At 51.6% G+C, this 22,252-nt stretch overlaps 1 protein-coding gene across 1 annotated transcript in view; it reads right to left on the reverse strand.

The window, feature by feature from the left end:
* Nucleotides 1-4,645: 4,645 nt before the first annotated feature.
* ZNRF3 (zinc and ring finger 3) overlaps nt 4,646-22,252 on the reverse strand; it is a 44,015-nt gene continuing 26,408 nt past the window's right edge. Inside the window, exons 5-9 of the mRNA XM_060249191.1 lie at nt 13,567-13,698; nt 10,221-10,331; nt 7,689-7,856; nt 7,083-7,185; nt 4,646-6,321 (exon numbers count right to left, since the gene is read on the reverse strand). Coding sequence (XP_060105174.1) covers nt 4,646-6,321; nt 7,083-7,185; nt 7,689-7,856; nt 10,221-10,331; nt 13,567-13,698 — 2,190 coding nt within the window. The remainder of the gene's footprint in view (nt 6,322-7,082; nt 7,186-7,688; nt 7,857-10,220; nt 10,332-13,566; nt 13,699-22,252) is intronic.

Raw genomic sequence — 22,252 nt, forward strand, 5'->3', positions numbered from 1 at the left:
CCAATTAAAAGCCTGACCGTGCCCACTTTCTGCAAACACTTGGGGGGCACCAGGAAGCGTGTTTTGTTTGTGTGTGTGTGTACCTGGAAGTCATGGCGACCTCTAACCCTACTGGGAGCCCAGGAGGATATTCAGAGAGGTGGCTGAATGAAGCCTGCTCTTACCTCCTGACTGCTGGTATTCCAAGGAGGTCTCCCGTCCAAGTACTTGGCAGACTTGGACCCTGCTGAGCTTCCAGTGAGGGCTACCAGGTAAGTTGTTGGTGGGCATCCACGGGCAACACATGAGGAATTCCTACCTTAACCATTGTGAAAACTAGATGCGTGCAAAACACATGATTGTGCCAAAAATGCACAAGTACAGTGCAAATGTTTTCAGTCTGAAAGAATGTGTTATTTTAGTAGTTTCCCAGCCACTTCGTAGACCTAAAATTCCCTGCCTTGGTTCTCTCACAGCAGCTGCCCTTTCAAGGACAACCTCTGCCAGAGCTAATGGCTGCCCCAAGGCCATTCCAGCAACTGCAAGTGGAGGAGTGGGGAATCAAGCCCTGTTCTCCCAGATAAGAGTCTACACACTTAACCACTACACCAAACTGGCTCTCTTGAAATTCCTGCATTAACCAGCTGTACACATCTGGGGGAAAAGCCTGTTATGTGGAGGTGTAAGGGCTTCTTCCTCCTCCACTGTTTCCCATCTTTGTTCTCTGACGACTGAGAAGAATAGTCTGAAACCTCATCCTCATCTGAAAACAGGTCAGTGAACCCCTGGCGAGACTGGTTTGACTTCCTTCCCTGCTTGGGGGTTGGCGACCAATCCTCCCTTCCCTTTCCTTTGGGGCCTTGTCTGGGATGCCTCTTGGGGGCGGCAGGGTGTTCTATGTCCTCTGAGGCCATTTTCCTAACCTTCCTTCTCACTAACTGCTGTATCCAGGAGCAGAGGTTGGATTTAGCATCATTCCCAGGTAAGTCCAGGGGCTGCCTACCTGAGTCTTCCTGTAGCAGGGACAAATCAGGCAGTTCCAAGTCCCCGGTGGCCTCCTCCATCTCCTTTCCCTTGGGGAAGTCTGCAGGAGAAGCTATTTTAGTATGCGAATGGAGCGCTGTGGGGGGGAAAGGAAGGGTAAGATGGCTGTCTTTCCCGCCCTTTCCCTCCTTGAATTTCTCTACTGAAGCACTGGTCTGGTAGGGGCCCTTAGGAAGCCATTGGACTCTCCCTTTTGGTCTCCCCACCCCGTTGAAAATGTCCCCGGAAGAAGGGTAGTCGCACTCTTTCTTCACCTCCCCTGCCTGCCTTGGTGGTTTTGAACCGTTCGGTTGGGGCGGGGGGCGACGTAAGAGACTGGCAGGGAAGGGCACGGGGTAGACCCTGCTCCAACCCACCAACTGCGTTGTTCTCTGTGCCGTTTAATCCCCTCCAAGGGGTCTTACCAGCAAGAAATCTGTCTTTGGTTCCACAGGGCTTCTTGGAGGTCTGCCTCCTCCACACCTCACTGCTGCTCCCCGAGGGAAACACGCGGGAGACCGATGTGGGAAGAGCATGTTTCCTCCCGGCACGTGTAGCCTCCGCCACTTGTCCTTGGCCCGGGGTGTGCGTGGAACCCGCTGCTTCTTTGCTGGGCACTGCTTGGGCCTGCCTGAGGAGGACTCTGCTTCCCACGCACCTGGTGAACCCTGCTGACATCTGAACCCTTTTTTCCCTTCCCCCAAACCCCCAAAGGAGGACAGCTGCCAGATTAGACAATAAAACTGTATTTGTTTTTGTTTTTTTAAACAGACATTTGTACACTTTGTTACAAAACTGTAGAGCTACAACTTATTTTAAAAAATCACTTTTTGGTCGGCAAACATTGTAAAATCTTTGTGTGCAATTACTGTGTATTTACAGGTCTTCCTGTTAGTGATTTTCAATTATTATTTCGACAATATCACACAGTCAACATAGGGCATGGCTTAAGATAAATATATTAGTAAATAAATATTCTGAGAACATCTTTCCATAAATGAAATGTGCTGCTATACATATACAGAATATACATCAAGTTGTTTTCTAGCCTTAGAAACGTTAAAAAGGGTAATGGAGAAAGAGCCCTTTAGCCATATTACAAGTCTTTACAGTAAACTTTATACAAAATGGTTTAAGTGCTACAGAATAGTTTCATTTTTTCAAAAAAAATTCTTTTAAAATAGTGCCTCATGAACCCAACAAAATGGCAATTGTTACTTGAATAGAAAGGCCTTCGGGCTTAAAAACAGCCAATCTACTGTACTGACCGTTACAGACACTTTTGCCCTGAAGGAGTGGCAGACATGGAAACATCAGACACACCAAGGTTGGGAAGGCAACAAAGATACAGCGCAAGAAATTACAACGGAGGAGGGAAAAGAAAAAGAAAAGAGACACACAGAGAGATTCCGCTATCGAGCTGCTGGAGCCTACCGTGCTCCCTGGTCATCTCCCAGGCAGGTGGTTTCTGTTCTTGGAGGGGAGGAACTGAGCTGAGCAGGTGCTCCCCCCCCCCACCCCCACCTGCTCCCCCCAGCCTGCTTTCATGGAGCCAGCAGTGGCAAGGTGGCCTTCTGTCTCCTCTGCTGAGAAAGCAACAGGTAACAAACGAGAGAGTCTTCCCATTCTGCTGCCTCACCCTTCCTATGCCCCTCTCAAAGAGGAAAGAGGCTGGCCAATCTGACCTTCTCTAGGTGTAATCAAGTAAATGCAGAATGAGGTGAACATAACAGGGTCTTTTCAATTTAATCACTGAAACGCTCAGTTTTTCCCATTGGCTGGGCACAAAATGAAGTTAATGCTGTAAACAGCCACACTGGGCCGTGCAAAACCCAGGAGCAGAACCAGAATCCTCTAATACCACCTTTTACTGAGGCCAATCCCAGCGATGCAGAACTCTGTGCAAGCTTTCAGGTCCGACAGAACCCTCTGGGCCAGGCTGCTGCTCAACCCTCACCACAAGGCCACAGTTGCACTACATTAATACTGGGGAGGGGGGATAAAACAGACCCTTCCCACTATGTAGATACTTCCGCAGTCCTGAACGACACTGATGACACATGAGGAGATGTCTAGAAACAGTGCCTGCGCACGTGCAGCTACATGCACCAAACAGCACCATTTGTCAAAGTCCCGACTACACAGAATGGGCACCATCTGGGATCACGTGGCAGTCCCCTGTACTAGCCATAAGCTATTGTTTCCATAGGAAACGATTAACAGCTGGCAGCAAGTGATAACAAGCATGCACGTGATAAAGCTCGACCAGGGAGGGAAGGAGAGGTGAAGGGTGCCTCCCTCCCTCCCTCCCAGGAGCACAGGGCAAAGGCGCCTCGGAGCCCCTAGCAACAAGTGTTCCAGTAGCAGGCCAAGGGCAGGTCCCTACCTACACACACACACACACACACACACACGGGAGACATCCGGCACACTTCCCATCCAATCCCAAACCTTGTTTGTTTCTCAACAGCATCACTTCCCACAGAAACAGGCCTTTGTGTCCAGTGACTGGAGCCCCGGGCTGGGGGGTGAGGAATCAGAGCCATCCCCCTCCATTGGCAGCAGGTCACCCCTTCCCCCCATAAAAAAAAATAAACAGGCTTCAGGGGAGCAGCTATTTCCCCAGTCCCTACCACTGGGGCTGGATTTGCCATGACGAGGGGAAGGGAAGACACTAAGGACTCAGCAAACTCGTACCCTTTGGACAAATTCTGCTTCAAAGTGCTCTTTTTTCCCCGTAAGGCAGCCCAGATTTCCCCCCTCCCTCCCTCCCTCCCCCCCTCCAAAAAAAGGACAGCAATCTCACTACACAGCGTGGCTTAGCCACCCTCCTGGGTGCTGGGGGGTCTTGTCCTACAGCCATGGGTGGAGCTGTGGTCTCTCAAGAACACCAGGCGGCACGGTCTGTCCCAGTGCCCCGGCTCCCGCTGGCGAGATGGCACACAGCCTTCTCCAGTGACGACTGCCCTGCATTAGCCAAGGCTAAGAACAGTCTGGAAGTCCAGCAGGGATGGAGATTCCTCCAAATTGGTTCCTCCCCAGGTTAGTCTCCAGCGGGACATTTCCCTATGGAAGAGCCATCTGGAAAGACAAAGCAGGGTCAGAAGATGGGTCAGCCACAGCCAACTGACTGCATCAGGCTTCTGCCACTACAAATTAACAGATCTGCTCACAGGCAGTTGCAATCCTTGCTAAAACCTGCCTCTGTCCTCTGCTCAACACACTGAGCTGCTCACAAATGCCCACCCCGAGGGATGGATGGTTTCCCACCACTGGCTTGATAATGCCAACAGGACATTCCTGCACAAGTCCTGGAGACCAGAATGGCCTTGGGTAGCCCCCTTCCCCTTGCAGGGCTCTGGCCTCCTGCGCCTTGCGGCTCTTCATCTCTGCCACCCCCAGACATACGCTGCATTTGCACAGAGACAATCTGAACACCATGCCCCACCCACCACTGCCACACCCACCCAAATGAGAGCAAGGCTAACACTCAGAGCAGTCAGTTCTAGAGGTCTGAAGAGCCCAGACTTCCGAGCTCCCCAGCACCCCACCTGCCCCTCCCCCGCCCCCAGCAGCGCCTGCTACAATCAGGACAGACACAGGACAAGCACTCCCCTCCCCAGCCACATGCCAGGTCTGCCCCTTACTTGCCTGATATCTGGGTGCTTCCTGCCAACACTGGGGCAGCCTCAGGACAACTCAGGACAGGGCTCAGAAAACGCCCCCGGGCCTCCTTCTGCAGAGAGTCTATTGATGGGTAGCACAACTCCTCTTCCAGCTTGCTGTGCCCCTCCCCTGGAGCTGGCCGGAGCCCACAAGAGTCCATCTCGCACGGCCCTTCCCAAAGACTGCTGCTGTCTCCTCGGCACTCCATGGGCACTGCCGGCAGCTCACAATCTCTGTCTTCGGGAATGATGGTGATCCGCTGGCCCAGGTCGCACCCCGCTGTGTAGCAGCTGGGCAAGGAGTCCTCCGCATACACGTACTGCACGTTCACGGAACAGTCCTCTGCATAGCAGGCAGCTTGGCTGGGGCTGCTGCTGCTGGTCACCTGCTTCTCTTCATAGAAGCAACACGGCAAGGCCTCGCATTCCCCCCCCCCTTCCGTCCGAATACTGTACAAGCCCCGGCTTCTCCCTCCAGGAGGCTCTGGCCCAGGGCCACATCCTGTCCAAAATGGCGGCCCCAGGAGAAGTGTGCTGCATTCAGCCCCCCTGCCTGTGGCCTCCTGGTGGCAGTCACAGGCTTGCTCCTGAGTCCCTCTGCAGGTCTGGCTTGAGTCTCCAGCTGCTGCCCCAGAGAGGGCTTCGAGGCCTCCCTCCGAGACGACAGCGGTGGCGAGCTCCCTGTGCTCCAGCGAGGAGCTGCTGCTGCTGCTGTAATTCATCTCTAGGCTGCAGTCTGAAAGCTGGTCCCCTGCAGAGGCAGCCGACACAGGGAAGCATTCCCCCCCAGCGGGGCGGGAGGAATGGAGTCCTTCCACGAGAACCACGGTCCCTCTGCTCACCCCACCCCCTTCGCTCCCCCGGCAGGGGCTTTTGCTGCGATAGATGTACGGGTCATAGTCACTGCTCAGAGAGCTCCGGAAGGTGGAGCAGCTCCCATAGACGCCTTGGTTGCTCACCTCCGTGCAGTCCACCACGGAGTCACTGGAGGAGCAACGGCACTGGGCAGAGCCACTGCTGCTGCTGCTGCTGTCACTGCCCGGACAATCCGCCAGGTAGCCACTGCATACTGAGCGATGGCCGTGGTAACAGCTGAAGCTCGAAGTGCTGCTGCTCTCCAGGTGGGATGGGGGGGCAATGTGGACCACTGGAGGGAAAAGCCTGCTGCCCACAGGCTGGAAGGCACGAGCAGGGCCCTTGGCAGCCATGCCCAGGGGAAGCTGCCCATTCTGCTCTGGGTAGCTCAGGCCTTGGAAATAGTAGTGCTGAAACATGGTTCCATACTGTGAAAAACAAGCAGGTTTGGAAAAGTTATGGCCACTGAACTTGGGCCTCCGGAAAGGGGGTGCAGCGGGATAGGCCCTATGCTCCACCCCACACGGATGGGCACTCAAAGTGTGATCCAAGTGGAGAGGCTGGTAGCTCCGGATGAAGGCAGGGGTCTCCCCATGCCGGTCCACCGTCAGGACTGTGATAGGGTTCCCATGGTGGTCCATACTAGTCCGGGTTGGGTATGCAGTGACCTGACTGGCTCTGTGAACTCTGCCAGGATAATGAACCGGAAGGATCATAGGCCGCTGCTGCTGCTGCTGCCGGCTACGCATCTGGCTAGCAAATTCTTCACACATCTGTCCTGGGGATCCTTTCTTTTGCTCTGTATAAAAAGACACTGTTGAGCTCGAGAGGTCCACAAGAAAGCACAGACTCTAAAATAATTTCATACACACCCAGGGAAATGCTGATGGCCACTTTGGGGTCAGTCAGCAATTTTCTTCCAGGCCAGATTGGCCAGGGATCCTGGAGGGTTTTGCCACCTTTTGGGCATGGAGCCTGCAGGGCTCACTGGGGATGTATGCCTGGGTGAGACACATTTGTGAATTCCCTGCATTGTGCAGGGGGTTGGACTTGATGACCCTGGAGATCCCTTCCAACTCTAGGATTCTAATGACTCCCCCCCCACACACAGACACACACCCCAACCCATTGGGAAGACACCACACTACTGGAAAAGAAGCAACAGAGATTCCATAAAGAATTCTCTCACTATTCGTTTTGATCTGTCTCTTGGTTTTGTGTTTTGAAAGCCACGCTGAACATTTATTTAATTTAACTATAGTGTATAAGCTCGACTACATAAGCTGATTTTAGAAGCATTTCCCAGACAAGTCCTCTCCCTCTTGGGAGCAGCCATCGCTCTTCCCACCTGCCCAGCTCTGCAAGTGCACACGACACACACTTGACAGCCGTGGAAGAACAGGCAGTTTCCCCCTCTGCCCACGACTGGGCTGCTCCTGCTCCAACTCCTGGCTCACGTTTCTCTAGACGAGGAACACAGGCAGCTGGGAGCACAGCCGCAGCCTCTGCCATTACGTTACCAAAGATTTCCCAGAGAGCCATTCCAAGCTGTGGACTCACCTATGATGTTATGGCGACAATGCGGGCATGTGTGATGCTGCAGAAGCCATGGGTCCACACACTTCCGGTGGAACCGGTGAGCACAAGGAATCACACGCAGCTCCTGTCAAGGCAAAAGGGGGCATCAGCGGAAGGAGCTGCGGAGGGACCCTATGCTAAGCCCTCTCCAGCGTCACTCCCTGCCCCCCCCCCGCCCGCCAGTCAGAGAGAGAACAGGGCTTGTGTCTGCCTGGGCGGTGCTGAGGCTACCTGGCTGGCGGCTGCTTCCTCCCTTGCCAGTTCAGCCCTCGGCTAGCAAGGATTCCAGTCTGACATGCCAGTGAGCTTTGCTCAGCGAGGAGCTCCCTGGAGGACTGCAAATGGGATGGGGAAGGCGGACACCTCTCTCCTCGCCAGGAAAACCAAAGCAGCAAGAGACAACCCACCCTCTCCACAGCAAGCCTTCTGCTGTCCTCCACCAGAGTGGAGAAGGGTGATAGTGCGGAATGCCAGCTCCTCCCACTGGCAAAAGGCACATTTCGCCCTCTGCTCCTCGTTTCCAAGATGGCCCTGGAGGAGGCACCCCTTCCTCCAACAACAAGGACAGCCACGAAAAAGCCTTCGCACCTCCCCATCAACGTATTTCTCCAGGCAAATAGCACAGTCAGAGGTGGAACTGCTGCTGAGCGTATCCAGAGCACCACAGCTCTCTTCAGAGCGCCCTTTCAGCTTGGATCTGAACTTCCGTGTCTCCATCTTTTCCAGCGCCTGCACAGCCAGCCTGTTCATGGAACTCTGTGACAGACAAAACAAGGGATTTACTCCAAGGTAGCAGAATGTCATCTTCCAGAATGTCCATGTCACCTTCCAAGTTCTGCATCAACAGTCAAGTGGCAGAGGCCCAAGGACCACAGATGTGTCCAGTGACAGCTGAGTCCACCACCAGGGGTGAGGAGAGGAACTGGAGAGTACACCAGATGCAACACACAACCCCAAAGAGTGACTGACTGGGTGGTTCCTCATCCTCTTGAAGAGGAGTGACAAGTGAAGTGCCTGAAGGATCTGTCCTGGGACCTGTTTTGTTCAACATCTTCATAAATGATTTTGATGAAGGAATAGAGGGAATGCTTATTAAATTTGCAGATGAGGCTAAATTGGGAGTAGAAAAAGGCAAGACACCACATGATCCTGACAGACTGGAAAACTGGGTAAAACAAACAAAATGATTTTTAATAGGGATAAATGTAAAGTTCTGCATTTAGGTGGGAAAAATCTCACACATAATTATAGCATGGGGAAGACTTGTCTTGCAAGTAGGATGTGTGAAACGGATCTAGGGGTCTTAGTAGACGATACAGTGAACATGAGCCAGTAGTGTGATGCAGTGACTAAAAAGGCAAATGCAATGTTGGGCTGTATCAACAGAAATACAGGGTGATAACAGATGTGTGGTTTAAGCTGCCCTGGGGCGGGAGGCAGGCGGACCAAAAAGGCGCGTCCACACATGCACATCTGCCTCCCATCCCCATCTTGTCCGCAGTCTGCCTGGGGCCGGGTCAAAGCCCCCTCAGAAAGCGGTGCCTAAATTCCAAGGTGGCTTGGAGGTGCTTTCTGGCCATCTGCACAGCTGAGAAGTGCTTGGGGAGCGGCCAGGAGGCACACAAGCACTCTGGAAGCTGCTCCAGAGTGCATACAGCCCATCCCTGTTCCAGGAGTGGGACGTGTGCCATCTGGAGGCTTCCGGTCTACCCCGTTCCCTGCCGGCTCTCTTTGGGGCAGCTTCATGCCGCCCCGAGCTGGCTGGCTGTAATCACCCATTGTGTCCAGATCATGTGAAGCCTTACTCTGCCCTGGCAAGACCTCACCTAGAGAGTACTGTGCTCAGTTTTGGGCACCACAATTTAAGAAAGATGTAGACAAGCAGGAATGTGTCCAGAGGAGGGCAACAAAGATGGTGAGGGGTCTGGAGACCAAGTCCTATGAGGAGTGGCTGAAAGAGCTGGGTATGTTTAGCCTGGAGAGGAGGCGGCTGAGAGGTGATAGGATCACCATCTTCGAAGGGCTGTCATAGAGGATGGTGCAAAATTGTTTTCTGTTGTCCCAGAAGGTAGGACCAGAACCAATGGGTTGAAATTAAGTCAGAAGAGTTTCCAGCTAAATATTCCAAGAACCTCCTGAGCGTTAGAGCGATTCCTCAGTGGAACAGGCTTCCTCGGGAGGTGGTGGGCTCTCCATCCTTGGAGGCTTTTAAGCAGAGGCTAGACGGCCACCTGACAGCAAGGCTGATTGTGTGAATTGGGCAGATCATGAGGAGGAGGGCAAGAAGAGTAGCATCAGTGCTTAGTTCTCCTGGCCCTTTCTTGCACAGCCAGGGAAATGCTGATTGCAACACTGGGGTCCAGCAGCAATCTTTCTCCAGGCCAGTGAGCCTCTCCTCAGCCACCTGCTCATCCTGCACAGTAGAAGCAACATGGGGGCAGACTCATTCAACAGTTTTTAGCCCATGGGAAGGGCGAGCTAAAAATCAAATCATTCAATCAATCAACCAAGCTCCATCAATCCACCACCCCTCCCCACAGTTTACAACCTGAACCCTGTGAAACGTGGGCAGGCACATCTTGGGTGCTCTCCCCACCAGGCAGGTTAAGATTCAGTCAGCACACTGAAAACTAGTTATGCTGACAGCACCACTGGTGGAGAGAATGAAGGAGCCAAGGAGGCCTCTTCTCTTCAGTAAGTTGGCTAGGCCTAGACATCCCAGATTCTGCAGATTGTATACAGACTCAGGATGCCCCTCTGAAGGCAAGAACAGGTGTAGGTCAGGCTCTCTTAGAAGACATCTCAGCCCAAGAACATCAACTGTAGGCTTGCTGAGCTTTGCCTTCAGTTGCCAAGGACACGGGCCACTCTTGGAGGGAGGCGCTTGTGAATTTCCTGAATTGTGCAGGGGGTTGGTACCTTCCAACTCCATGATTCGATGACTCTTCCCAAAAGGACTCTGAGAACAGAGCAGCCCAGACAGAAGTCTGCTCCTCCTGTTTGCAAGAGCCTCATGCAGGCTGAAAACTTGCAGAGCATTCCTTCCCAAAGCTGCCCACTCTTAAGAGGAAGTCCCACCCGATGATGATAACACCTCGCAAGCCCTAACGTGGCACTTACCTGGCTGCGGCGCTGCTTCAGTTTGATCTTGACAAGAAGAACAAGGCAAACAAGAGACACCACGACAAAAAAGGCTAAGAAAATCCCCATGTCGAAGTATTCCGTAGGTTGCTTTGAATCAAAAGGGATGGGGTGGGGGAGAGAGAGACAGGTGTTAGCTCCTTTCTGCTCAAAGCAAGATACGCTCTCAACAGGCAGACAGTGTTAAGGAGACAGGATGTAGCAATTAACCAGAACAAAAACTGAAAGTGCAGCAAGATGGCTGTGATATAGGAATCAAACCAACCAAAGGGACCCAACCACTTAGACAGATGTGTACTCAAAGGTTGAGTTTAGCAATTTCAAAGTATCACAGGTATTTATTACACTCCATGACAATCGAAACTATAGAAAACACATTTTAAAAAGATGCAATTGTTCAACAATAGTATTAGCTTATCAAAACTTAGGTACAGATCAGAAGGATTTTGTGCATGAAACAGACAGGCCAAATGCATTCCGGCTTGAAGGGCCTTCTTCAGTGGCCTATTGTCATAGCCAAAGAGCAACTTGAAAACGTATAAAAATATAAACACCTGTAAAAGGGGGGAGGCAGGTTCATAATATTCCAAATTGAAGCTGACTTCTCATAAAAAGCTATTGTATGGTTTTGAGTCAACTCTCAAAAAGCGCAGTCGCTCTCAACCATTGTTCTGCCTCTATCCCAGTATTCAGCACACACAGAGGCTTTTACAGATGTTTATATTTTCAAGTGTGCTCTTTGACTACGACTTCAGGCCACTGAAGAAGGCACACCAAGCCAAAGTGCATTTGGCCTGTTAGTTTTATGTACAAAATCCTCTTGGTCTGTAGCTAAGTTCTGATGAGCTAATATTATTGTTGAACAACTGCATCTTGTTTTTTATGTATTTTCTATACTTTCAGTTGTCACAGAGTGCAATAAATATCTGTAATACTTTTAAATTGCTAAATCTTTGAGTACACACCTGTGATATAGGAATGCCATATAGATCACTGGACACCTGCAGGTGTAGCAGACCTATAAAACTCTCTGGGTTTTCATATGCACAGTGCCTCCATTTCCTCTGGCCAGTACTGAAATAGTTCAAGGAGGCTGGCTACTGGTACTGGGTCCCATCAAAAACGGTGAATGTGATCTTGGGCTGTATCAACAGAAGTATAGCGTCCAGATCACACGATGGTATCACTTTACTCTGCTCTGGTTAGACCTCACCTAAAATATTGTGTTCAGTTCTGGGCAACACAATTCAAGAAGGATATATCCAAGCTAGAACGTGTCCCGAGGAGGGCAATGAAGATGGTGAGGGGTCTGGAGACCAAGTCCTACGAGGAAAGACTGCAGGAGCTGCGGATGTTTAGCCTGGAGAGGACACAACTGAGACGTGATATGATCACCATCTTCCAGTACTTGAAGGGCTGAAGAGGATGGTGCGGTTGTTTTCTGTTGCCCTGGAAGGTTGGACCAGAACCAATGGGTTGAAGTTAAATCAAAAGATTAGGATGAACTTCCTGACAGAGCAGTTCCTAAATGGAACAGGCTTCCTCAGGAGGTGGTGGGCTTTTCTTCCTTGGAGGTTTTTAAACAGAGGCCTGACAGCAATGCTGATCCTGTGAACTGGGCAGATCATGGGAAGGAGGGCAGGAAGGGCTGAATCAGTGCTTAGTTCTAGTGGTCCCTTCTTATACATCCAGGGAGATGCTGTTTGTCACTTTAGGGTCAGTCAGCAATGTTTCTCCAGACCAGTTTGGCCAGGGGTCCTGGAGGTTTTCTGCCATCTTCTGGTGTGTTTGGGGGGGGAGGAATTTGTGAATGTCTCGGATCATGCAGGGGGTTGGACTAGATGACCCTGGAGATTCCTCCCAACTCTATGATTCTATGAGCACTGAATGGAAAGTGAAATTCAGCATCAGCAACACGGCAACAATAACAGCTAGTGCAGGGCCCCCCCCCCTCCCCAGCGGTGCTTGTTCCCCACTGTGGAAAAGGGCAGGGTACAAATGAAGTACATAAAGAATAAATACAGCTGCAGATGGGAGGCAAATAAAAGGTATGTTGGTGAATGGCTGAGGGGGAAATGCAGCAGGGAAAGGGGAGAGCAGGCGGAGGTTGCCAGGAGGAGTGGAAGTGGAAATACGCAGGGAGAAGCAAGGGGACTGACCCACAAGTCGATGAGATTTCCAGCCATGCAAGCAGGCCTGCCCAGTGGCTGCACCCCATGACTGAGCCACAGTTTCCCTAACAGTGGCTGCCTGGGGAGGAGGAGGGGGGGGGTGTTGGTGGGAAGCACAGAAGGAAGCAAGAAAAGGGGAGGGGGTATGGGGGCTTTTGGAGAAGAGGAAATAGTGAGGGAAGGGAAAATAAAATGCCTTCTGCAAGTTCTTGTGGGTTCCTGCTTGTATAGAATTTAAGTTTCACTGAAGGCAACTTTCCGCTAATCTCTCCCCAAGTAACATCTGTAGGGATACTTAGAGTTGGATCATCCAGCCATCTTTTCCACCAAGTCTCACATGATCCCCCTGCTTACTACAGCCCCCACCTCAGATGTCTTTTGCCTTTGCAGGTCTCACGATGCACAGCCGAGTGCCTGGAGAGGAGGGAATGAGAGGGTGCCCCCCTCCCTTTTGCATCAGCTGCACAGCTGGTTGGAACTAATCCATATGCTGCAAGAGGGTTTTACCACTTCAATTAAGCACATTTGTATTAGTGGATTAATGACTGTCTTAGGTACCTGGTGGCTCGTCAGCCCTACGGACTCTTCACTTGGAACTCAACACTGACTCAGACCTGGGTCAGAATGTGCAGTTCGACTGATGGATCAGCACTGATGGATCAGTCGATCAGCACTGAAAAGGTTGCCTCCTCCTTCCACTACAGCCTTGCTTTCGGGGCTTCTGTAACTAGTCATAGTCCTTGTTTATAACTAACAATCTTGAGGCCTCAAAGATAGAAGAAAAAAAAGGCTTATTCTCCTCCACTGTCAAAAGGAGCGATGCTGAGCCCTTCCACAGCAGCTGGCTTGATTTTATTAAGTTCTTATGACTTGGCAAAATCCCACCTTCTCCTCCTCCAGACCATGTAATACTGGCAAGAGGCCACCCCTTGGCCATTGCTGTCAAACTCAACAAGACTTCAGGTGGGGGAACCCCCTGTTTTACAACAGCAGCAGAGTTGTCTACAGCGCAGTTCAACAGGCATGCATGACGGGAGCTTGACTCCAAGCCCTGCTAACTGACCAAGTGCTCAGCTTCCAGCCCCTTTTGGCGAAAAGGTCCTGGGGCCCAAGCTCTGCCTGCTAAAAGAGCCAGCATTGCCTTGGTGTCTTACCGGGGGAGGCCGGTGCTGTATTCTGGCCCGGGCAACCTTCTGCTTGTTGACAATGTTCATCAGTTTGATGGCATCAGCCCCTTTCACATACACGACTGGTCTCTTCAGAGGGTCTTCCAAGCCTTGGTTCAACTAAAAGGAAAGGAGCAGAGTTCAATCCCCCTCAAATTGTTTCACTTCAGCTGGGCAGCCATGTTGGTCTGAAACAGCAAAACAAAGTCTGAGTCCAGCTGGGCACCTTTAAAGCCAACGAAGTGTTACGCCAAGCATGAGGTTTTGTCAGCATGCGCTGCCTCTGCAGAAGGGGGCCTGCACACGGCAGCTTGTACACCTTGAATAAAACCTCCTTGGCCTTAAAGGTGCCTGCCCGGACTCAAACGTTGTTCTGCTTCTTCCAGGGAGAACACGAGGCGATGAACTGGTTCACAATATAAATGAAGCATATCAATATTTTTATACAAAGTTATCTTTACTAAATCCCACACCACAAAAGGAAGGTAATAACCTCAAACCAATCACATCAATTACTGCAGAGAGAATAAAACCCCCTGACTCAGCACTACAGTCCCTTCTAGAACACTTCTGTTTCTGTTGTGGAAGTCCACAGAGGCAGGGAGCCCAACTGTTTGTAGAGCTGAAGTTGGTCCAAGCAACTGGCTCAAGACAAGGATGGGCTTGCTAGCTTCAATAAAGCCACGTTTCCCTGGGAGCATAATCACTGAACCGAACGCCTCATATCATGTCTGTTATTTTGCCAACTTGAATAAAAAATTCAAAACACAGACAATACGTCTCCTCTCATTTTCACCATCACTCTTGCAGCTACTCTGGAATTTTTTTACCTTCCCCCTCCTCCCCTGCAGAGTCCACTAGAGGCCGAGCTCCCCTTTTCCCTCAGCGGTTCTTCTGAGCCACAGTGTCATGAATGAAACTGTGTCTTATGGACTCACAGCGGGGTAGGAGGGAGGGCATGTGTGCCTCCACAGTAGACATCTCGATGAACAACAATTACAGGTAAGTGCAATACTGTTTTCATCTTCAGTCTTCTGTGCAGTCCCACACTGGGAGACTACAGAGTCCCTTACCTTGGAGGTGGGATGAGTTTTAATGGACCAAGGTGTGCAGCACGGCTCTGCCAGCTGCTGAATCCCTCCTCGCATTCACATCCACAGAGCAGTGCTTGACGAAAGTGTCCCTTGACGACCATGCTGCTGCTCAGCAGATGTCTCTCCAAAATGCCACCGACGCTGCCCACGCCTTGGTAGAATGCGCCTGCAGCTCCAGAGGACACTGCAGAGCCCAATCAATTGGCCAAGACTGCCCACCTAGAAGTGGTTTCTGCTGAGCCTGGCCTCCCACTTCGGCTACCACAGGGACTGATGAAAACCCCCCGTCCTTTCTAAGCAAAACAATAACAGTGCAATCCTAAGGGGGGGAGTCCTTTGGGAGCAAACTAAGAAGTCAGAGTTACGGTGCTGCAAGTCCTCTTACGTTTGAGCAGAGGCGACTTACACGGTGGGGCCCTGCTCGAGCAGGCCCCGCTCCAGGGCAGCGGCACCTCAGCCCTGCGCCCGAGCACAGGTGTAAGCCCGGCAGAGAGGCCTACGCCAGCTTGAGGGGGGGGGGAGTCAGGATCATGCCCCAACTTAGTTGGCTCCCTAAGATCTTCGGGCCCTGACATGCCCCTCCCCCAAGAGGCGTAAAGTTGGGCCAAGGAAAATGCTGGTATATCCCATAGACACCTGTTGCAACAGAAAACAAAGTTCACCGTCGTCGCTGCATGAGCTTGCAAACCCCTTAGGGAGCCGTGTAATTGCCTCACCAATCCCCTCGTGCCCTGGGCAGGGCAAGCCTTCCCCCCAACACCCAATAGCTGCTCCCGTCTCCTAGAAAAGCTTCCACTCTGGCCTCGCACCACTCCTTAGGTAGCGTAAGGTGCACAGCACAGGGCTTTGTCACGGAGCTCCATGCCATGTGCTTGGAGTGAAGGCCAGGGCACTTTGGTGGTGGGAGCTGCATGGAGAAGGCACTTAGACGATACTGAGCGAGCTCTTTGGCTTGCAAGGAGGAGAGCAAAGTCTCTAATCTGTGGCTAACCTCTCCTGCTTCCAAGTCCCAACAGGTCCCCGACCTCCAGAGGCTCACTGCTCAAGGGGGGTCACACGTGGCAAAGTAAATATGACTGCCTCCCCCTCTCCTCGCTCAAAACTGGGCAGAGTGACTGTCTCCAGCATTTGCCCTGGGCAGCGAGTTCACGCAGGGAGTCGTTGCTGCAGCCCCTACACGCCACTGGAGGGCCCCCCCCCGGTCTGTCTTCTGCCTCGGTTCCTCCCCTGGCAGGGCACCGGGTGGAGGGGGGGTCTGGCAGCTGCTGTGGTGCCTGGGGGGAGTGGTCAGAGACTGTCCCTTTAAGAGAGCCCCTCACCAAAACAAAGCCTCATGCTGCAGCTGCTGATAAATTGCAAGCACTCCAGGAACCTCCTTGGGTGCTCTTGGTCTCTGTCTCTGTTTCGCAGGTGGGGGCTCAACAGAGAGGCTTCAATACACCCCCCCCCCACTCGGTCAGCTGTTTCTGCCCTCCTCTCTGAGTGGAGCCTCGTGCCCTGCAAGACTTTCCAAGTTGCACCAGGAATGCTGTTCCAGCACAGCAGTCTTACATGGGCCCTACTTTGCCGCTCCTGCTTGGTGTCTGCCCCATGTTCCCTGTGCCCCTCACTCCCCAGCCCCTCTGCCGCTCTGCTTGTGGGCTCCCCGAGGGAATGTCTTGGAGGGCAAGCTCACTTGCTTCCGGGGCGGGGGGGGGGGGACCGATGAGCTGGCTTGGCACGAGGCTGGACAGGGGAAGCCGGGGGTCTTCCCCCCACTCATACCATGGTGCGTCATCACAGCCAGCCGGCCCTCAGCCTGCCTGACCCCACAGGGCTGTTGTGCTCATAGCACGGAGAAGAAGGGAGGGGAGGTCGCAGGTGGAATGGGCGCCTGGCTGGTGCTCTGCACTGTGTTCTGCTGCCACAAGTAGTGGGGGGTGTCAGGGAGAGTCTCTGCCAGGGAGGGCTTCCCTGTGGGACTTGCTGGCATACTGGAACTCTGTTTGCTCATTCCAATACCCACATTTTGCCTGGCTTCTCTGAGTGCAGACTCCTGCACTATGCTTTTCCTGTTTGTTTATGGCTCGCGGGACGGGCACATGACTCCGCTCGTCTGCTTGCCATTAGCACGAGTCTCCGACAGTGGGTGGGCACAGCTGCAGGACTGGCAAATCCTGCAGCTCTGCACTTCCCCTTTCCGCCCCCCACCCAAGCGGCAAGACAGGCTTCTTTTTCGTATGCGCACACACCCAGCCTCACTCCTTTCCCCTCCCCACATTGCCGGGACTTCTCTCCTTTGACTTGGGGCGGGGAGGGACAGGCGATCAGCCTCTCCGGGGCTGCATCCCTGACTGCCATGTGCCAGGACTGGTCAATCCAGAGGGCCTGTGAGGCCCCTCCCCTCCTGCCACCTCAGCCATGCGTCCGCACTCCGACAGAGTTGCCATGAGGATGGTATCGAATGCAGAGAGCTACGCCCCCCCCACACCTGGGCGTAACTTAGCCCTTAGGGAGTCAACCAGCGGCGCCCCGGTTACACCAACGCTGCAACGGCCAACCTCCACCTAAGTCAGGATTGGGCTGCCCACATCTCTTCACATCTAAATAATGGAGGGGGGATTTTCTCTGAAGTAGGGGATGGAAAAAAGTACTGGAAGGACAATATCCTGAGCAAGGTGGAAACTAGAAACTACTTTAGGTAAGAGATGTAAACTAGGTCTCAGGGTTACCTGGCTAGCCTAGAACTTAACAAAAGGATGGTCAGCCTTAAAAGCTGCCGCTCCCCCAACTCTCCAGGCTGATCTGATCTTACAAGAAAGAGTCGCAAGCTGCAGGGTCCCGGGGGTTCGAAGGGGGCTAACTTGGGCTGGGAGAGAACCAGTGCCAGGGCCCACTGCGGCACTATCAGTGGTCAGGGGGGAAACAAATTAACCCCTTCAAAAAATTCTTGGGTGCCGCATGAGAAAACAACGTCCTGTCCTTCATTTTGGTGTGATAGGCAGATATAGCGGTTATATGTACTTCAAGGGAAGCAACCGCCACACCAAATTCTTTGAGAGACACCAGATATTCAGATACTAAGGCAACAGGGCAATTTTCTGTGTGAACGCCCCAGTGCTCTAGCCCAATGAGAAAAGTGGGCCCATTTACCCCTATAAGATTTCCTAGTAGAGGGCCTACAGGCATTAAGGAGGTCACTGGCTGCTTGGTCCGAGAACCCAAACTGGAATTGTTCTGCTCATCTGGTGCTGCTCACCAGACCCTATGAAGTAGGTCTGTAGCTGAAGCGAGATGTATGTAGATTCCCTTGGATAAAGCTAGGAGGACCTGGAACCAGAACTGTTTGGGTCAAAGATAAGGATATTCCACATGTGCTTCTCTCAGATCTTAGACGAAGAAGATTTTGGATTTATATTCCACCCCACACTCTGAATTTCAGAGTCCCAGAGCGGCTCACAATCTCCTTTACCTTCCTTCCCTACAACAGACACCCTGTGAGGTGAGTGGGGCTGAGAGGGCTCTCACAGCAGCTGCCCTTTCAAGGACAACCTCTGCCAGAGCTCTGGCTGACCCAAGGCCATTCCAGCAGCTACAAGTGGAGGAGTGGGGAATCAAACCTGGTTCTCCCGGATAAGAGTCCGCACACTTAACCACTACACCAAACTGGCTCTCTTGGTCAACACATTGTGAACGAGTGGGAATGGTGAGAAGGCATAAAATAGGGAATGCATCCCCTAGAGAGAAATGATCTGTTCCCACCCTGTAATAGAATGTTGGGGATTTTTCATTGGTGCAGATGGCAAAATGGTCCCAGAACACCCGACTGCTAGAAAATTGGGAGAATATACCCAGATACCATTCATGTTCTGATTGTCCCATTCTGCTGAGGATCATAGAATCAAAGAGTTAGAAGGGACCTCCAGGGTCATCTAGTCCAACTCCCTGCACAATGCAGGAAACTCACAAACCCCTCCCCCTAAATTCATAGGATCTTCAATGTTGTCAGATGGCCATCTAGCCTCTGTTGAAAAACCTCCAAGGAAGGAGAGCCCACCACCTCCTGAGGAGGAAGCCTGTTCCACTGAGGAATCACTCCAACGGTCAGGAAGTTCTTCCTAATGTTGAGCTGGAAACTCTTTTGATTTAATTTCAACCCGTTGGTTCTGGTCCTACCTTCTGGGGCCACAGAAAAGAATTCCACACCATCCTCTAGATGACAGCCCTTCGAGTACTTGAAGATGGTGATCCTATCACCTCTCAGCCGCCTCCTCTCCAGGCTACACATCCCCAGCTCCTTCAGCCTTTCCTCATAGGACTTGGTCTCCAGACCTCCCACCATCTTCGTCGCCCTCCTCTGGACCCCTTCCAGCTTGTCTATATCCTTCATAAAACGTGGTGCCCAAAACTGAACACAAGACTCCAGGTGAGGTTTCACCAGAGCAGAGTAAAGGATATCCACCTTTGTGTTGGCAGCACCTGATACATGGACTGTTTGCAGGGAGGGTCCCTGTCCTATGAGAGCCAGTTTGGTGTCGTGGTTAAGTGTGCGGACTCTTATCTGGGAGAACTGGGTTTGATTCCCCACTCCTCCACTTGCACCTGCTGGAATGGCCTTGGGTCAGCCAGAGCTCTGGCAGAGGTTGTCCTTGAACAGGCAGCTGTTGTGAGAGCCCTCTCCAGCCCCACCCACCTCACAGGGTGTCTGTTGTGGGGGGAGAAGGTATAGGAGACTGTAGGCCGCTCTGAGTCTCTGATTCAGAGAGAAGAGCGGGGTATAAATCTGCAGTCTTCTTCTCCTCCACTTGCACCTGCTGGCATGGCCTTGGGTAAGCCACAGCTCTGGCAGAGGTTGTCCTTGAAAGGGCAGCTGCTGTGAGAGCCCTCTCAGCCCCACCCACCTCACAGGGTGTCTGTTGGGGGGGGGAAGGTAAAGGAGATTGTGAGCCGCTCTGAGACTCTTTGGAGTGGAGGGCGGGATATAAATCCAATATCTTCTTCTTCTATGACCAAGTCCCACATGGAAGTGGCTTCCCTGTGTAGGGAAGGCAGGTGACTGGTCTATCACAGGTCCTAGTCAGAAGGAAACTTTGGAGCCTGCTGTGGCTCTTTGGGGTGTGGCTGGTGTTGTGAGCCCAAATTCCTAGCTTCATGATTGGACCTGCCCCTGCCCTGAGCCATGTGCCCTGAAAAGGGGAACTGTGCAGAAGATTGTGATGATGAAATGATGATGACGACGACATTGGATTTATATAGAAACACAGAATCATAGAGTTGGAAGGGACATCCAGTCCAACCCCCTGCACAATACAGGAAACTCACAAACACCTCCCCCTCAATTCACAGGATCTTCACCGCTGTCACATGGCCATCTAGTCTTTGTTTAAAAACCTCCAAGGAAGGAGAGCCCAACACCTCCCGAGAAGGAAGCCTGTTCCACTGAGGAATCACTCTAACGGTCAGGAAGTTCTTCCTAATGTTGAGCCGGAAACTCTTCTGATTTAATTTTAACCCATTGGTTCTGGTCCTACCTTCTGGGGCCACACTTCAAATCTCAGAGTGGCTCACAATCTCCTTTAACCTTCCTCCCCCACAACAGACACCCTGTGAGGTGGGTGAGGCTGAGAGAACTCTCCCAGAAGCTGCCCTTTCAAGGACAGCTCTGAGATAGCTATGGCTGACCCAAGGCCATTCCAGCAGCTGCTGTGCTGAGAGCATGGTGACCAAGATTGGTGGCATCTATACGTTTGTCAAGGTCTGTATGGTGTGGTGGGATCTGCTGGGATGCCAAATTAATAAACTGCTTACTTGTTCCTTTTAATTCGGGATAAAAGATCATCCGTTGATGAAGCAAATAGTGTTGTTCCCTCAAATGGGAGGTCTTCCACCTTCGGCCAGGTGTCAGGAGGAAAATTCAAGCATGTCTTCTCAATATGAGTGATGAAGCTGTGGCCCTGGAGGAGGACTCAGTGGAATATCTGTCTGCATTCATCTGTTGTTTGGAAAGGTGCAAAGCTTCCAACTTGGAGGAGCTTAGCCAGAGGCTTCTTGTCTTCAGGCAGAAGCCCTATATAAGCAGCCATCTTCACCCAGAGGAGGAACTGGTATCCTCCCATAATTGCACCAGGTTGAGAGTGGCAGAAGAGAAGACTTTTCTATTATTTTCAGTCTTTCGTTCCTCTCTATCAGATGGTGAGGAATGCACCGAGCACAGGATTGCTCTAGGGCCATCCTTCTTGAGTTAAGGAAAATGTGTGAGCTGGAGGCTGAAAAACCTTTGAGTTCGCTCATGCCAACTCAGCTTAGAGGGAACCCTTCTTGAAGTGAAGCCTCCAGAACGACACACAATAATTCAGATGCGGTGTGAGCAATGCAGTGTACAGTGAGAATAGGGCAACTTGCCATTTGGATGCGATGCCTCTGTTGATACACCCCAAGATCATGTTAGCCTTTTTCATCATTGCATCACACTGGCTGCTCATATCTAACTCACAGTCCATCTGTACCCCAATATGTTGTTCACACACACTACCACCTGGAAGTGTACGCCCCACCCAGTATGCTTGCTCCTCAGTTTTGTTACCCAGATGCAGAAATCAGAACTTATCCTTGTTAAATTGTTCACTTCTGCCCACTTTTCCAATGTGTTCAGATCTCATAGAATTCTGTCTCTATCTTCTGGTGTCTGCTGCCCCTTCCAATTTGGTGTCATCCAAGAATTTAATAAGTAGCTCCTCCACGCCCTCATCCAGATTATTGATAAAAATACTGGGCCCAGAACCGAACCTTATGGCAACCCACTGGACACTGCCTTCCATTCAGATGAAATGCCATTGCAACTGCTTTTTGAGTGCAGTCCTCCAACTAGTTCCCTATCAACCTAACTATCCTAGAATCCAGTCCACAGTCCTCTGGTTTACCCATCAGAACATCATGGGGAACCCCTGCCAAAAGTTTTAATGAAAATCCAGATAAACATCAACAGGAGTTGGACTAGATGACCCTGGAGGTCCCTTCCAACTCTAGAGGATTCTAACACCATTCCCTAAATCCAGTAAGCTTGCCACTCAATCAAAGAAGGAAATGAGTCTGGTCTACCAGGACCTGTTGGGGACAAAATGGGGACAGACTGAGTTAAATTCTCCACTTCTTTGGATGTGGCAGCCGTGCTAGCTGGTTTCTGCCGAAGGTCCTTAGATATGTCAGCAATACCTTCCAGAGTAGGGAAAGCGAATATACCTGGCATTTGAAGACTATTTTGCCTGAAATCTTGTCTTGAGGCTTTGGGTTGCTGGAGGTCACCTCTGTCTCCAAATATTCAGCCATCTGCCTCATTTTGCTCTGCACAGAGCTTTAAATCTTCATTAGGTGACACTGGACCACCGTCCCCTACAGTGTCATCAAGGGCCATTTACTCTAAACTGCAGATATGGGCTTCTCTTTAGCATTTGTTTTACAAATGGGTTATGATCAAGCAAAATCAATGATCAAGCAAAGATTGCTTGACATAGAGCGCAAAAGTGATATCAATAATACCCCAAATTTCCTAATTCCAGAGAAGCTAAAATATGTTACTGCCCCAGCATCTTACCTCTCCATTC

The sequence above is a fragment of the Heteronotia binoei genome, chromosome 11 (assembly GCF_032191835.1).
Source record: "Heteronotia binoei isolate CCM8104 ecotype False Entrance Well chromosome 11, APGP_CSIRO_Hbin_v1, whole genome shotgun sequence".
NCBI classification, from domain to species: domain Eukaryota; kingdom Metazoa; phylum Chordata; class Lepidosauria; order Squamata; family Gekkonidae; genus Heteronotia; species Heteronotia binoei.